Raw genomic sequence first — 16,747 nt, forward strand, 5'->3', positions numbered from 1 at the left:
GTCTACTTTTTGGCTGAGCAGCCCTTTCCCCCCCGCCTTCTTGTTTGAATGTATATTGGTAAAAGCTGATCCAACCTAGGGAACTAAAAGGAGAGACTAAAATCCTTCTGATGTCCTGTTTTGATAATTGCACATGACAGGCTGACAGTAGTTCAAAAGTAAGAAACTGTTTTATTTAACTTTGATGGGAAGTGGTCAGGTAGGAATCAGGTATGGGACTTATGAAATGAACATGCAACAGTAATGAGGTAACGAAAGTACTACTTGGTATATGGCCTTTGAAGGTATTTTCCTCCTGTTGCAGTGTTTGGGGAGAATTTCAGTGCCAAATGTAATCAAAAGACTTGTGTAATTGTTATAGGATGGATCCAAGGACAATTCCAGAGGAAGACTTCTCATTTAGCAGTGGGAAATCCTTGGATCCAATCCCATATATTCTATAACTTCAGCTGTTTCTTCTGGAAATATTTATGATCTCTCTGCTTTTCAGGATCGCATTGTATCAATGACACTTGATAAGGAATACGATGTTGCTGTAGAAGCCATTCGATTAGTCACACTAATACTTCAGTGAGTATATTTTAAGGTAGTATAACTTATATTTGCCAGTATTATTTTGTTCTAAGTATCATTCATTTCTATGTGATTCAAGATAGGGGATTACAAAAGCAAATAGTGGTAATTTTTATAAAGTTTTTTTTTAAATAGGTGTGAGATAAATTTCAGCTTGAATTTTTTAATAAGAATTAAGCATCTTTTTGGATGGATCCCTTATTAAAAATAAAGGCAAAGCATAAAACAATTGCTTAATCTTTTTATTTAGTGTATAAAGATATATAGGAATTTAGTTAGTTGAGAACTTATTCCTAGAAGTTGGGGGGCATATGAACTGATTACCTATTTCACCTATTGACATTTTACTAATGTCAGATTTGCCTTATTCTTTTTCTCAGATGTTGGTTTGTTTGAGTTGCTGCTATCCAAAGGGATCCAGTCTCTTCCTCCTTCATTACATTTGGTTGTAGAAAGCCCTGCCACAGCCTCTGGTCTAAAGTCTTTTCATAAATCCAAGTTATGACTATCATAGATCAAATGCTAGAAATAGAAATTTCATATCCTTTTCCTGCAAACCATGCCATGGAATTCTGGTTTGTAGGCGCGAGAACAACCCATAGTTGATCATCTCATGCAATTCAGACATCAAAACAAATGTTAGCTTGTGCGAACCAGGAAATGTTCAGAGGATAAGCTGAACACAAGAGAAGGGGGAGCATACAAGCCCAAGGACTTTCAAGGCTTGTTCCTGCAATGACAAGCCCAATTTGTTGTTGTATCTGTTTAATAGTGCTGCAGTTGATGACTATAAGGCGCTCTTCTGAATTCAGTGACTTCTAGCTAAATTCCACTATACCTATCAGGATATATGAACATATGAAGCTGCTTTATACTGAATCAGACCCTTGGTCCATCAAAGTCAGTATTGTCTTCTCAGACTGGCAGGGGCTCTCCAGGGTCTCAAGCTGAGGTTTTTCACACCTATTTGCCTGGACCCTTTTTTGGAGATGCCAGGGATTGAACCTGGGACCTTCTGCTTCCCAAGCAGATGCTCTACCACTGAGCCACCGTCCCTCCCTCCAGGATAAGAAAGTGCTTTGTTTAATATAACCATGTCTATTAAAAGTTATGAAAACAAGAATCAATTCACTTTGCAAATATACTTAGAAGCCTATTCCTTTATTTCCAGGAAGACATGTATCCCTACAGATGCAAAGTTATTTTTTAAATATTTTTTTCAAGTTTTAATTGGGCAGCATATTTTAGCAGCTGATACCATTCACATAAAATTAAGAGTTTAGTGCTATTTTGTAGTAGTTTCAGTCTTGGACAAGAATTGGAGAGATCCACTTTTTAATTCTGACTCTACCATAGAAACGCTGGGTGACATTGGGCCAGTTACTCTCTCACTGTTATCTACCTCACAGGTTGAGTATTGAAGGTAAAATGGAGGATAAGAGAACAATGTAAACTAATTGGAGTCCCCATGTGGTGGGGAACAGGGTATAAACATCAAAGGGTGAGGTCCATTAGGTATTATGTGTGTTATCTATTCTAAAAGTAGATTACAGAAAGTGGTAAGCCGAATCAAAAGTACTCTGGTTCAAGTGATATGTTCTGGTTTTTCCAGTGGAAGTGAAGAAGCTTTGTCGAATGAAGACTGTGAGAATGTTTATCATTTGGTATATTCTGCACATCGACCTGTTGCAGTAGCAGCTGGGGAGTTCCTTCACAAAAAGTAAGCCTGTGTAATATATCTGAAAATAGTAAAACATTGAAGGAAAGCTAAAGGAGGACCATTAAAGGCATGGTACTCGAGTGACCAAAATAGTCCTTAGTGTTATCTGTTATACTATTAATCCTCCTTAGTACACCCAGATATCACCAGAACTGTTTCCTGCTTGTACAACAAACAGTTTAGTTATTTAAAATATTTTAACTCCCATACTCAGCCACAAAGATCTCAGTGAGGCTTACAATTTAAAACAAAGTTATCTTATATAACCATAGCCAATGAATACAATTAATTAAAATAGGACAATAAAACAGTGTTATTTATAAAGCTAGCTGTAGCATTGAGTGGACATATTTCATTAGATTAAACAGTAGAAAGATCCAGTAGCAATTAAAATTTCAGAACAGCGGTGAGAAATTATAGGACAGCCATAAATAATGAACAATGAAGGGGAAACCAGACAAAATAAACAACAAATCATCAAACTAAACAGCTTCAACTTTCTACAGATGACTGGGCAAACAGAAACATTTGATCTGGAGCCAAAAACTTAGCTGGTTTTCACCATGTGAATAATTATGGGGAAGGCAAAAAAGGAGGGCCCTGTCAGTAGGGGCCTACCCACCTTGCCTCTGAAGATGGTGGCATTCAGAAGAGGGCCTCTGAACACCTCTTTTCTATTATTTCTGTAAGCAAGTCATTTATGAATTACTTGTGTACAGTAATGTAGCAAAACTCCATAAATGTTTTATGGCTACAAATTGGAAAATGGGCACACTTTCAAAATGTATATGCTAGTGATTTACAGTATTTATAGATGAACAGGAATTTTGAGTAGTGCTATCCAAAAAGGTTGCATATTGGAATTTTTCTCATTGACTGTAGAAAAGGAAATACTGTTTGTTCAGCAACTAACCAGATAGTTCTGTGTTATCTTTGTTAGCTTCTTAGCTATTTCAGTTAGAGGCCATGAGGATGCTTGAGCACCTAGTATATTCTGCCTCAGTGGTGAATATGTCACAAAGATCTTGGCACATGGACTTACGTTCCTTCCACCTATCATTGGCTTGTTTGGTTAGTGTCTTAAGAAGCAATTTCATTAAGGGGGATTTTAGAGTTTAATATTTTAATTTAAGGACTGTGAGCAATGTTTGTGTGTATAAAAGGAGTGCATTTCTGCTCACGTTTTGGACTATTAACATTTTCTTTTCTTCAAGATTTTTATGTGTAGAAATTCTTACTACTTGATTACTATATGAAATTGAAAGCTCTCTCTTTCTCTCTCTCTCTCTCCCCCTCTCCCCCCCTTTCTCTGAAGAAAAAGTGTGCTTGCACACAAAATGTATACCAGAAATAAAACATTGTTGGTCTTAAAACAGAGGACTCCATTTTCTCTCTCTCTGGCTTGCTCTCTGTGGCTCTTTCCCTCCCTTCTCTCCAAAGACGTGTTCTTGCACGCAAAAACTTGTACCTGGAATAAAATGTTGGTCTGATAAAGACTTCCATGATTGGCTCTTTTCCTCCTCCTCCCTCCCTCCAAAGGGGGAGGAGCGCTCAGCCAATCATGGAAGTCTTTATCTGGCTTTTTCCCTCCTCCTTCCTCCCTCAGCCAGTCGAGGAAAGGCTTTCTTTCTCTCTTTTGCAAAGCAGGAAATAGAGACTTGGCAAAAGGAGCTGTGATGCAAGAAACAGAAAATAGGAAGTCACAGAGGGCCACTTAGTTAGTGGGCCAGATTGGAGCCTTGTGGGGTTGGATGCAGCCTATGGGCCATATCTTTGACACCCCTGCTTTAGGCTGTGCTGACACAATGTGTTTTGTGTTGGGCAGTACTGTTTGCTTGCTGGATAAATGCCTTTGTTTATTTTTATTGGACCTGGTGAAGAAGTAAGTTTGCTCCCAGAGCATTACCTCTGAGGCTACTTCAGTGAACTTGGTAACTTGGAAAGTACTATTTTCTCTTTCTAGACTGTTTAGCCGACATGACCCTCAAGCAGAAGAAGCACTAGCCAAGAGGAGAGGACGAAACAGCCCAAATGGGAATCTTATTAGAATGCTGGTTCTTTTCTTTCTTGAAAGTGAGGTAAAAATTATGCATTCAGTTTTTCATAAATTTGGCAACCTGTTCCAGTTAAATTATGTCTTTGTGCTTACTATGAACACTTCACTGATCTTCAGCTTAGTTCTAAAGGATATTGGCCCTCTCATTTATTTGCTTCCAGCTTCCAGGATATATTTTAAAAGCCATTAAAGTTTTTAAAGTGATATGGTCTGTTAATAATGCAAATGATACATATAGGAAGCTTTAGTCCATATTGAATTCTTGTGAGCATTAGATGAGGTTGTATTGTTTCACTATTTTAAGAAGAAGAAGAAGAAGAAGATGAAGATATTGGATTTATATCCCGCCCTCCACTCCGAAGAGTCTCAGAGCGGCTCACAATCTCCTTTACCTTCCTCCCCCACAACAGACACCCTGTGAGGTGGGTGGGGCTGGAGAGGGCTCTCACAGCAGCTGCCCTTTCAAGGACAACCTCTGCCAGAGCTATGGCTGACCCAAGGCCATTCTAGCAGGTGCAAGTGGAGGAGTGGGGAATCAAACCCGGTTCTCCCAGATAAGAGTCCGCACACTTAACCACTACACCAAACTGGCTCTGCATTTTAGAGGAATATAACATAGTACAAGATGTTTTGAAAATTGCAGTTAAAGATTGTACTTCTGTCTAAAATACCTTGAACTAAAGAGTCATTGATAAAGAGCCTGCAATGTGTTCAGATAAATGAATCATGAACTTCTGAATTTGCAATAATTTTGGGATTTTTAAATGGAGAAATATATAGTATTTAAATCACCCCAGATGTGTGCCCCTAATGATAGGTAAAATATTGTATACAATAAGAGGGGCAGTTTTAAAAAATTATTAAAAAGTAGTAGTAAAAGTCTCTCTAATATTTATTGGATCTTAAAAGATTTGTACTTAAACATCTTTTCCTATTTGTGGGGGAGGTAGTAAAGAATCATCCACTCTTAAGAAGAGCTTTGTGTAGCTTATGAGTTGCATAGTACATTGGGAATGTTGCATGTTCATAATGAAGGCATTTTACTATTCCTGAATCATGCTGTAATGGGCCACTATAGATGCCTGCCTTGGATCTGCTAATAAATTAATTTAAAATTGGATATATAGTCTTTTATTATATTCTGATATAACAAATTTACTTCTGTAATTTACTGCATGACCAAATGTTATGTACTTTTTTTAGAGAAAAATATTTCATTACAGATAAAAAAGGGAGGGGGGACATAATCCTGAAGCTAAAAGGAAAATCTACAAACAGTAAATTACATTTTCAATTAGAGAATCTTATAGATTAAAAAAAGAAACCTCGTGACTGATCTTATCATAGTACATTGGGAGGGACGGTGACTCAGTGGTAGAGCATCTGCTTGGTAAGCAGAAGGTCCCAGGTTCAATCCCCAGCATCTCCAACTAAAAAGGGTCCAGGCAAATAGGCGTGAATGGAAAGCTTGAGACCCTGGAGAGCTGCTGCCAGTCTGAGTAGATAATACTGACTTCAATGGACTTCATATGTTCATATATATATCATAATTCAAAATAAACACGTCATAAAATATCAACAATATAAATGAATCAAATTAGAAGGATTATAGCACATAGCATAAACCACAATCTTTATTCATTATTTCTTGGCAAAAATTTATTTCCACTCAAGTAATCTGCAATAGGATTCCACACTTCCTCAAATGACTTCTTATCTAAAGGGTAGACCGACACAGCAAAAAATGGATTTGGGACTTATTTATCCAGGGTTTTTTTTCTAGCAGGAGCTCCTCTGCATATTAGGCCACGCCCACCTGATGCCAGTCTTCCTGGAGCTTACAGTAGACCCTGTACGAGGAGCCCTCTAAGCTCCTAGAGGATTGGCAACATCAGGGTGTGTGGCCTAATATGCAGAGTAGCTCCTGCTAGAAAAAGAGCCCTGATTTTATCCATTAAACAAATTTCCCATATTTTCCCTTGCCGCTTTTCTATTGTTGGACTTTCCAACATGATGCAATAACTAAATGACCTGCCACTATGATTTTAGAAATAAGCAACTTAGTGTGCTTTGATATATTGATACCCTTCCATATTTCAAGTAGACAAAATTGGATTGATTGTGGATGCTTAAATTTAGTTATTATATGTATGGCTTCTAACACTTGTGTCCAAAAAAAGACTTTATTTTGGAACACGTCCACCAAAGATGTAAAGGAGAATCTCTCTGTCCACAATGTTTGCAACATAAAGGGCTAATCCCCAGTTTGATTTTAGAAAGTTTTAAGGGGCATAGATACCAGTTCGCTATTAGTTTATAATATTGCACTTGAATAGAATGTATTGGAGATTTGTGTGAAGGGGAAGTCCAGGCAGTATTCCAATCATCCTTTGACAAAGTATCAAGAATCTCTTTAGCCCACATTTGTATATATGACAGAGGTTTAAAGAATTGAGAATTCAATATCAATTTATATATCTTTTAAATAAGACCTTTAGAATTTTGTGAGGGCTTCAGTAATAGATTTTCAAATTCTGTGAGATTTCCACAAACCTTAGGCCATATTGTGTGGCTCTTGAAGCCCCCACTGTCCCGTTGGCCAGCTTGAAGAAGGCATTTCTCTCTTGAAATCACTTCGCCAAGCCCGCCAGCGGCTTGGAGAATGCATCTAAAGTTAAAGTTGCTTTATTTCCACCTCTCCTTCCTCCCTCCCTCATCTATTTGCCTGCCTCCCTTTCTCCCGCCGCTGCTTCCCTCTCTCCCAGCACTATCACCTCTCTCTCCCGCCGCCACCCTCCCTACCTTTGCGCCGTACTCCAGCGCCACGCTTCCCCCCCCCCCCCCGCGAGCCTATGCTGGGCCTTACCAACTGCTTCCATGCGCGCGACTGCTAAGCCTTTGAAGGGCCCATGGGAGGAGAGTTCACTCCCCCTAAATTCCAGTTTTAGGAAGGAGGGTGGTGCTGCAAAGGGAAGGGGGGAAAGCGCAAAAGTTTTTTTTAAAGGAGGGGGCAGGGGGCAAATTTCGGCTTGGGGCGCTGGAAACCTCAGCGCCGTGCCTGACCCAATAGTAAAATTTTAAGTGTACAAAGAAATCCAATCTGTACTTTGGCCTTCTGCTTAAAGGATAACAACTGCATATTAAAACACAGTTCAATTTTAAGTGTGGAACTTTAAAGCCTCCTTGCCTCCTTATTTACAAAGTGTTTGAAAAACTATCCTAGCCTTTCATTCTTCCCAAATGAATTGGTTTGAAATGCTTTGCCACATATGTAAAGATTGTTCTGAAACAGAAAAAGATATAGTCCTGGAAAAAAAATTGGTAAAACAAAGCTCTTAATTATAGAAAGCCGTTCCTGCCATGACAAAATTCTTCTATTCCAGTTTCCCATTTGTACTTGTAATTTTCTATATACCGTGTTTCCCCGAAAATTTTATTTATTTGTTTGTTTTTATTTATTTAGAATTTATATCCCGCCCTTCCCACGAATGGCTCAGGGCAGCTTCCAATAAGACACTGTCTTATATTTGTTCTTTCTCAAGAAGACACACTAGGGCTTATTTTCAGGAGATGTCTTATTTTTTATTAAGTATGATACAACAATCTACATTTATTCAAATACAGTTAAGTCATCTTCTGGAACATTGTCATGACTCTCCAGACCCGGAATTCCATCCTGATTTTTTTGCGACGCCCATCACTAGGTCTTATTATCAGGGTAGGGCTTATATTTAACAAATGCATAGAAATCCTGTTAGGGCTTATTTTTTGGGTAGGTCTTATTTTCAGGGAAACAGGGTAGCTGACTGAGATTACAGTTGATTATAGATGAAAGGTTAAGAGGTATTTTAACTCCCAAATACCACTAATGGTTTTTAACCCATGAAAAGCTATATCTAGCTTTTAATTCTGATTTCACAAGTGGAAAAGGATAAATAGGAAAGATTTTTGTTACAAATGTTATGTATTTTTTGAGGTATGGAGGTGCCAGAGGGAAACATTAACAGTAACAAGATTGAATTGCTTGAGGACACATTGTAACAGCTCTTTTACAATGTGTTTTTAAAAGTCTCCTTCTGTAATGATACTCTCCTGTGACTCCTGTGGTCTCTACAAATGTAGTACAAAGAAATCCAATCTGTACTTTGGCCTTCTGCTTAAAGGATAACAACTGCATAGTAAAACACAGTTCAATTAAGACTGAATCAATGGGAATAATAGGACACAATATGTATTTGTCAGAAGGCTGATGCAAATATAATACTGGAATGGTGATATCAGTCATCTCACAATGCTGTTGTAAAAAAGACCAAGAATAAACTATGTGCATTATGTTGTTATGGAAGGGAGAGAATCTATAGTGAGTAGATGGAAAAGCCCACATTCATCCAGAAGACCAAGAGCACTGATTTCCCCGACAATAATCCAGTAATTAACAGATAGTGGCATAAAATCCGTGACTAAGGCCCAAACTACATATTACATTTAAAATGCAATCCCAGTCGAACTGGCAGAATAAAATAGAGTTACTGTATGGAATCCACAGCTGGCATAATGCAGCAAGCCAGATAGTTGTCATATGTTAAATGTAACATAAAGTTGGTGCACTTTATGTTAAAGTTTATGTTAAATGTAACTTAAAGTTGGCCTGGTTCGCACAAATTTAAGTTGGAATAAATTTGTAGTCTTTAAGGAAGCACTGGGTTCTTGTTTTGTTTGCTTTAAACCAGCAAGGCTACCCTCTGATAATTCCATGTAGTCTTTTTTCCTCAGCTTCTCTTAATTTAGTGAAGTGCCCTTAGCGGGATAATTTGCACTTATTCAATAAGTCTCTTTGAATTTAGTACTACTTGCCCCTCAGGTGTTCATAGGAAGAAGTCAAGATTACAGGTAAAAATATTGTATAGAAGCCAATAGCCAACAAAATGGAAAATACACTTGCCAAAAGCTAGCCTGTTAATCATAATCACAGTCTTAATCAATAGCTGCCTTAACACAGACACAGTGTGCAGTGGGAAGGATAGAGTCCTTGCTGAGCAGTACTGGGTGATGATGGCAAGGGTTCACAGCAGAACAGATTGCAGGGAACAGCTCCAAAATACAAACTTAAGAGCTCTCGGTGCTACTTTCCTTTACAGTTAAAAAGTTAATATTAAGTGACACCTTTCCAGCAGTTTTGCAGCTGTTCAGACATAAACTATTTACCTATAGTTTGAAGCACTGCAGACAGAGGGGAGAACATACTAAGTATGCAAAAGGTATGTGTCATGGTGCTCAAGCAGTGAAAAGGATGTTATGCTAGGGAACCATTAGTGTGCATATGTGCACAAACAGGTCAGGCAGTTTCTAGGACCTAACATGGGCATGGGTACCTGCTCAGGCCCTGTTCTACTATACCTAAGTGTTTAAAGTTCATGTGTAAACATAAGAGTTGAAATTGCTACTTTCAGGCAAGCCCTGTACAATCTGTGGAACACCTCACTCACCATTGTGCTCTGATACAGGCAAGCAACCAGTGCAGATCTTTCAGTATGTGTGTGATATGTCCCTGCACCTAGTAATAGTGTGGCTCAGTTGAAGTTTCTCAGCCATGTTTAAACGCAGTCTCACACAGAGTACATCCTAGTTTTTGTTTATATGAATGATGTGTACTAGACATGAATATTGTAAGATCCTGTATTAACTACCATAAGCAGAACCACTCACACCTTTTAATCCTGTTGGGTGCTGAGCTCTAACTAAACAACACCAAACTTGTCTTTGCAAAACAAGTTTTGAGAGGGGGGGGGACTACTGCTAGCTCTTTTTATCCCATTTTGCCAGCAATTTTGAAGCGGCCAGCATTGGCTTGCTTGAGCATCTTTTACATTGGCGTAGCCATTGTGCTACAGGTGTCTGCTTGTGCAGCTAGTTATAGGAGGAATGGATTAAGTTTCCCATATCAGTAATAATTGTATAACTTGATCAGCAATTATTTTGTGTGCTGTTTTAGAGGATATGGCAAATACTGAATAGTATTCTGCCTGCACTTTTAAAGTAATTCTGTGTTTTCTAGTTGCATGAACATGCGGCTTACTTGGTGGACAGTTTGTGGGAAAGCTCTCAAGAACTGTTAAAAGACTGGGAATGCATGACAGAATTGCTGCTGGAGGAACCTGTCCAAGGAGAAGAAGGTATGTGTGATGTCAACACAGCATGATCTAATCTCTTTAGTTTTAAGTGGATGGAAAACAAACACCTGTAAACTGCTCAACTGAAAATACAACATCATTACATTCTTGGATTGCAATCAGATTAAAAAACTTGTCATGTCTAACTGTAAATATTGAATGATTTAGTTGTATTGCTTCCTATTATGGCATTATGTATAGATAAGTACAAGGAACTGTTTCTTTGGTCATTAGGCGACTTGTAGTTTCCTTGAAACATAAGAGAAATAAGAGAATATTCTTTTGGAAAGCAATGCTTGAAATGCTGGTGGTGGTAGTGTGTGAGGCAGTGACGGAAAGCGGCCAATTGCAAGCCTGGCACAGGTGAAAGAATGCCAGCCTAGCAGTAGTATGAGTGACTTGGGCCTCCACATTCAAGGAGGCATCCAAAATTACATCCAGACTCTTGACAAATTGCCCTGGTGTTAATAGTGCCCCATCAAGAGTGGGAGGTTTACGCCCCAGCCCCAGTGCCTCCACCCATCCACAGAACCTCCATCTTAGTTGGCTTCAGTCTCAACCTGCTCTTTTTTAAACACCTCACCACAGCTTCCAAACCCATCATTGCATGGTGGCATCCAGGTGGCCATCCAATAATAAATACACTGGATGTCATCAGCAAACTGGTGACACCCAAGTCCAAAACTCCACACCAGCTGGGCAAGGGGGGGTGCATGTAGATGTTAAATAATATCAGGGAGAGATGTGCCCCCTAAGGGACCCCACATATTAAGGAGTATCTAGAGGACACATTCTCTCCCAGCACCACTCTCTGTACCAGACCATGAGGAAATGAGGTAAGCCATTGAAGATCTATCCCATGAACTCCCACATCAGTAAAGCAGTGGGTCAAAAGATCATAGTCAACTGGGTCGAACGCTGTTGTAAGATCTAATAACAACAGCAGCACCAACCTGTCTCGATCCAGCTGTCTGCGGAGATTGTCAGAGCAACCAATACTGTCTCCATCCTGTGGCCAGGGTAGAAGTCAAACTGCGGTGGATCCAATGCTGATGTGTCATCCAGGAAGCACTGGAGCTGCTCAGCTACTGCTCTCTCTATTAATTTACCCAGAAACAATAAATTTGAAACTGGGCGGTAATTGACAGGGTCAAAATATCCAAGGGTTTTTAAAAAAAAAAGAGAGAACCACAACCACAGCCTCCTTGAGATCCTCTGGATAGACAAAGGACAGGTTGACAGTATTCTGTCAATGGGTCCTGTATGCTCCCATCTCTGTCTTTCACCAGCCACAAGGAGCACGGATCTAGGAATCACGTGGTGGGTCTGATAGCACCCAGGATCCTGTCAAATACAGTAGAAGACAGCAGATTGAACATATCAGAATCCAAAGCCAGCCAGGGGACCTCCAGTTCACATAATTTATCAATATTATCTCAAGAGACCTGATCACCCTAAACAATTGTGTGAGCTAGACTAGAGGATGCAATGAGAAGAACGTCTTCACTAATCTTCCTAAACAATTGTGCTGGGTGTGAGCTAGAAGACGTAATGGAGGTTGAGAAGAACTCAGCCTTCACTGGCACCTCATAGAATTTCGTAAATGACCTATAAGATGCTCTTGCAACTTCACCATGATCTCATCACCAAACTTGCTCATCATCTGAGTCCTCATTTCGTACTCCTGAGTCTGCAGTATACCAGGGGATGATTTACCGTAAGATCTCAGAGGACTTTGGGGGGCAACCTCATTGATGGCTTCAGAGAGATGGGAGTTCCAGTCCCCTATCAGCTCATCCAGGGAGGCACCAGAAAGTATCAGATCCCACAGAGTGTTCTGGAATTCAGTTGGATCCATTAGACTCTGCAGGCAAGCATAAATTAGTTCACTGCCTGGACAGTAGGGGGTAGGAACACTCAGCTGGGCCTTCAAAGACAAGTGATATGATCATGGCACTCCTCATTTGAAATCAGATCCACATCTATCATCTCACCAAAGATCAAATTCAATGTGCAGCCCACTTGATGTGTGGGGCCTGATACAACTCAAGTGAGCCCCAGTGCTTCTATGGAAGACACCAGGTCTGAAGGTTGAATAGAAATAACAGCCTCAACAATATGGATATTGAAACCACCAAGAATTAATAGTCCTGGAAACTCCAAAGTCCACCTGGCTATAGGGCCATAGCCAGGATTTTAAAAGTCGGGGGGCTTTTTAAAAGTTAGGGGGCACCCTTTCCTATCCACTATGGGGCTTGCCACTTCTCAGAAGCTTTCTGAGGTAGGGGCAAAAGCTGGAAGCTCTGGAAGTGGCCAAGTCAGGGCAACCAACCCTAAAGCTTTGGAGTCGAGAAGGGACTGCATCTTCCATGCAAGCAGGGGGATTTCCTTCCACCTCCCTCTCCCTAGCACTTTGCAGCCAGCAGCTCTATCTGTCCCCCCTCCCCATCGTATTCCATGCAGCTTCCTCTGCCTCCCTCTCCTCCACCTCCCTCCACAGTCCAAGAGATTGGGGTTCGCAGGAGCAGCCAACTCCTTTATTCTTCTGGTCCACTCAGAAACTTCAGCAGCTATGTATAACCTCTCCAGTCAAGTCTGTATGATCTGACTGATCTCCCAGGCCCCCAGTATGCTAAGCAGGCCCTGTTGTAAAGCCTCCTGACTATGTGGGGCCGATGGTCCCCGCTGACTCTCCAGGACCTGCAGTCTTGTGACAAGGAAAGAGGACACCTCAAAAAGGCTGGCAGGAGCCGTGACCAAAATGACAAGTGCTGCAGCTGCGCTGGAAGGTGGCATAGCCCACAGCTCCAATGTAAAGGCAGGAGATACCACAGTAATGTTGACAGGTGCTGCAGTGAAAGTAGCAGGCACCACGGCAGAGCTGAGAAATGCTGTGATGAGGTGGTAGGTATCTAGGCTGTCTCTCAGAGCCTGTGGGGAGATTTCCAACATGCCTTTTCTCCTTTCCTGTTCTCATATTTGGTCTTCTGTTGGCCCACCAACTTGCAGAGATTCTTCCAAGTATGATCAGGTCTCAAAAGAGTAGGTTTGCTCACTTCTTGTTAGAGTAATGAATGAAAATTATACCTTGCAGCCAAGAGTTCCCTCTCAGATATTAGATATTGTTAAGGATACAACTTAGCGAGAATAAACTAATGGTTTTAATATATTTTAAGAAGATATTTATATGGTGTCTGAAGTCATAAGATAAGTAGGCAGGAATGTGGCCCTTGTCTAGTGGGATGGCTAAGTATTAAGAAATGTTGAAGATCTATAAATACAGAAGGCTAAATTGATTTGGAGTGGCTTCGTAGAAGGGGCGTCTTGCTTATAACTTGCTTTTCTTTGGGTAAGATATGTCTATGGACCCATGTAATTACTTTTCTTTAATTAACTATGTAGTAGTGAAGGAGGGTATAATTTTTGTGAGTTCCTTAATGTTAACAATGTGAAATAGTTACGCTGTGTTAAAGAATAAAGCTGAAACAAAGAGTCTCTAATATTATCACTTTTATACTATACCTATCACGAACAAGATATGTTGCCAGGAATTAAATGATCTGATATAGGAAATTTATTTATTTATTTTATCAAATTAATATCCCACCTTCCCCTAATGGGCTCAGGGTGCCTAACTAGTTGCCTAAGGCTTCTTATATGCATGTGTAAGGCTGAACTGCATGTTAATGTGTGAGATCCATGATAGCCCCATGAGAGAAGAAAATAAACATATTAAAATATTAAAAATACACCTAGAAATTGGATTATGGCTCTCCCTTATAGTGTGTAGGTTAACTCATAAACTAGTCTTTAGCAAAATACAGTGCATTTTGTTTTTAAATACTTTATTTTAAGGTGTTTCATAAATTAGCTTTCTGCATATCATCCATTTATTTTTGTTATCTCTGTCTCTAGCAATGTCTGATCGGCAGGAAAGTGCACTTATAGAGTTGATGGTATGTACAATTCGGCAAGCAGCAGAAGCACATCCTCCAGTAGGCAGAGGTACTGGGAAGAGAGTAAGTGTCATTAATTTTTACTCAGAATTTTCAGTTAAACATACCAAATGGCAATAAGTATTTTGATCATTGAACCATAATTGTACATCTGAGTGGATTAATTTAAATAAACTATTTAAATTATTATTTAAATTACCAAAAAAGCATAATAATTGAGTTGGTTCCTAATCAGGATGCATACAGATTGGTTGCTGTAACCCAGGGATGTCAGACTCATTTGTTAGAAGGGCCAGGCCATGTGTGTCATAAAATCTAATGCTAGGTAGTGGAGATTTAAACTTTATAACGGACACAGACGAACACAGTTAAAGATATTATTTTTAAACATAAAATTCAAACATGCTTAAAACTCTTCCAATATTTTAAGCTGAAAGGGTGGGGGAATAGTGGAATTTGGCAGTGCAGTTTTAAAAATAAAACATCAAGAAAAAGCACAAAGGCTCGGACTCTGCGAAAACAATGAAATGGCATTGTAAGCTTCTCCCCCACCCCTGAGTCTACTCAGATTGACAATGGTTTTCCAGTATAATATCCCCCTTTGGCTATTGGTTCCCACATTAGAGTACTCAATAGATTAGGGCCATTCAACAGAGATAAGCTGGTTGAAAGCATCAACCTTTTGTTTGCAGGGATATAACTCCAGGAAGCATGAGTTTCAACTGGCTATAACCCTGAAAATGTAACCATCTCCACTCCATTTGAAATCATGCAGCGCAAAGATAAAGCTACAAGAAAAACTTGGAATGGACCTTAAAATCCACTCCATGTTTTCCTTGCAGCAGCCAGCAAAGAAAGGCAGGAAGAGCTTGGGAACTGAGACTCAACCTCAGAGCTTCAAAGAGCCTTTGAAAGAGACTCAGCCTCTGTGCTTCAGAGGGTAAGGACAGGAGGGGGAAAAGAGGGGAGAAAAGTACCTCAGGAGCCTGATCAAAGCCCTGGGCATGCCAATTCTGGCCCACAGGACAGATGTTTGACACCCCTGCTGTAACCATTACATATATTTATAAAATTAAGGAAGACTTTATTATAACCACAGAGAATATACTTTTCCTTACACATGCAACTTAATTTTTATCATTTTAGAATATGATAGAATATTTTTCTAATTTTTAGATAGTGGTGCTCATGACCTCTAATAAGGTTTTCTTAAGCAATCTGCAGCTGTGATAGTTGTAAGGCAATGACAGGTTGCTGCTGCTGCTTCTTCCTCCTCCTTCCTTCTTTCCTTCTTTATTCTGTCCCTTTTTTGTCTTGCCCTGTCCTACCCCTTAAAGTTATTAATCTTAACCAGCTCTAAAGTCTAGTGGTAGCTACTGGCCAAATTGTTGTTCTCCAAAAGATACAAGGTAAATATCCGTGTTCTTAGACTTGCAAATACAGTCATAAGTATTTAATTATAAATTACTGCTGATCAGCTGCAAAAATTAGACAGTTCCAGGCATAAAATAGGAATGCTGATATGTTTTACTTATTGTCAATGTAATGTTATGAACATATATGAACATATGAAGCTGCCTTATACTGAATCAGACCTTCGGTCCATCAAAGTCAGTATTGTCTACTCAGACTGGCAGCGGCTCTCCAGGGTCTCAAGCTGAGGTTTTTCACACCTATTTGCCTGGACTCTTTTTAGTTGGAGATGCCAGGGATTGAACCTGGGACCTTCTGCTTACCAAGCAGATGCTCTACCACTGAGCCACTCCACCTCCCCATGTTTTAATGTTGGAAGCCACCCTGAGCCCACTTTGTGGAATAGGGCGGAGTATAAATCGCAAATTAAATTAAAAATTAAATTAAATTAAATTAAATTAAAGGGTCACCCAGATGGAACAGTTGGAGGCACTAGGCGTGCCATTAAGATTCCAGATGAATCTGCTCTGACCTAGATAGCCAGGCAAGCCCAATCTCGTCAGATATCAGAAGCTAAGCACAGTTGACTCTGGCAAGTACTTCGATGGGAGACCTCCTTGGAATACCAGCAGTTAGGGGCAGGCTTTATTCAGCCACCTCCCTGAATATCTTCTAGTAGGGGTCAGTCTCACACATGCAAACAATTAAAACAAACAAAAAGATTCGGATGAACCTGACAATTAGTGCCTATTGGAGCAAAATGGTATTCTGCGAATGTTGTGCTTCTATTACTTCATCTTAATCTATAGACCTGGCATTTTTTACTATTTTAAATTTTTTCTTATAAAAATATATAGGT

General features: G+C 39.8%; 1 protein-coding gene and 1 non-coding gene across 2 annotated transcripts in view; one reads left to right on the plus strand and one right to left on the minus strand.

Annotated features, from left to right (window-relative positions):
• Window positions 1-16,747, plus strand: part of STAG1 (STAG1 cohesin complex component) — a 326,723-nt gene that overhangs the window by 240,927 nt on the left and 69,049 nt on the right. The window contains exons 12-16 of the mRNA XM_060241966.1: window positions 491-570; window positions 2,186-2,293; window positions 4,257-4,371; window positions 10,405-10,522; window positions 14,435-14,538. Of these exons, the coding sequence (XP_060097949.1) occupies window positions 491-570; window positions 2,186-2,293; window positions 4,257-4,371; window positions 10,405-10,522; window positions 14,435-14,538 (525 nt within the window). The remainder of the gene's footprint in view (window positions 1-490; window positions 571-2,185; window positions 2,294-4,256; window positions 4,372-10,404; window positions 10,523-14,434; window positions 14,539-16,747) is intronic.
• Window positions 16,173-16,247, minus strand: TRNAT-GGU (transfer RNA threonine (anticodon GGU)). The gene has a single exon. It is a non-coding gene; the product is annotated as a tRNA-Thr (tRNA).

The sequence above is a fragment of the Heteronotia binoei genome, chromosome 6 (assembly GCF_032191835.1).
Source record: "Heteronotia binoei isolate CCM8104 ecotype False Entrance Well chromosome 6, APGP_CSIRO_Hbin_v1, whole genome shotgun sequence".
Taxonomy (NCBI): domain Eukaryota; kingdom Metazoa; phylum Chordata; class Lepidosauria; order Squamata; family Gekkonidae; genus Heteronotia; species Heteronotia binoei.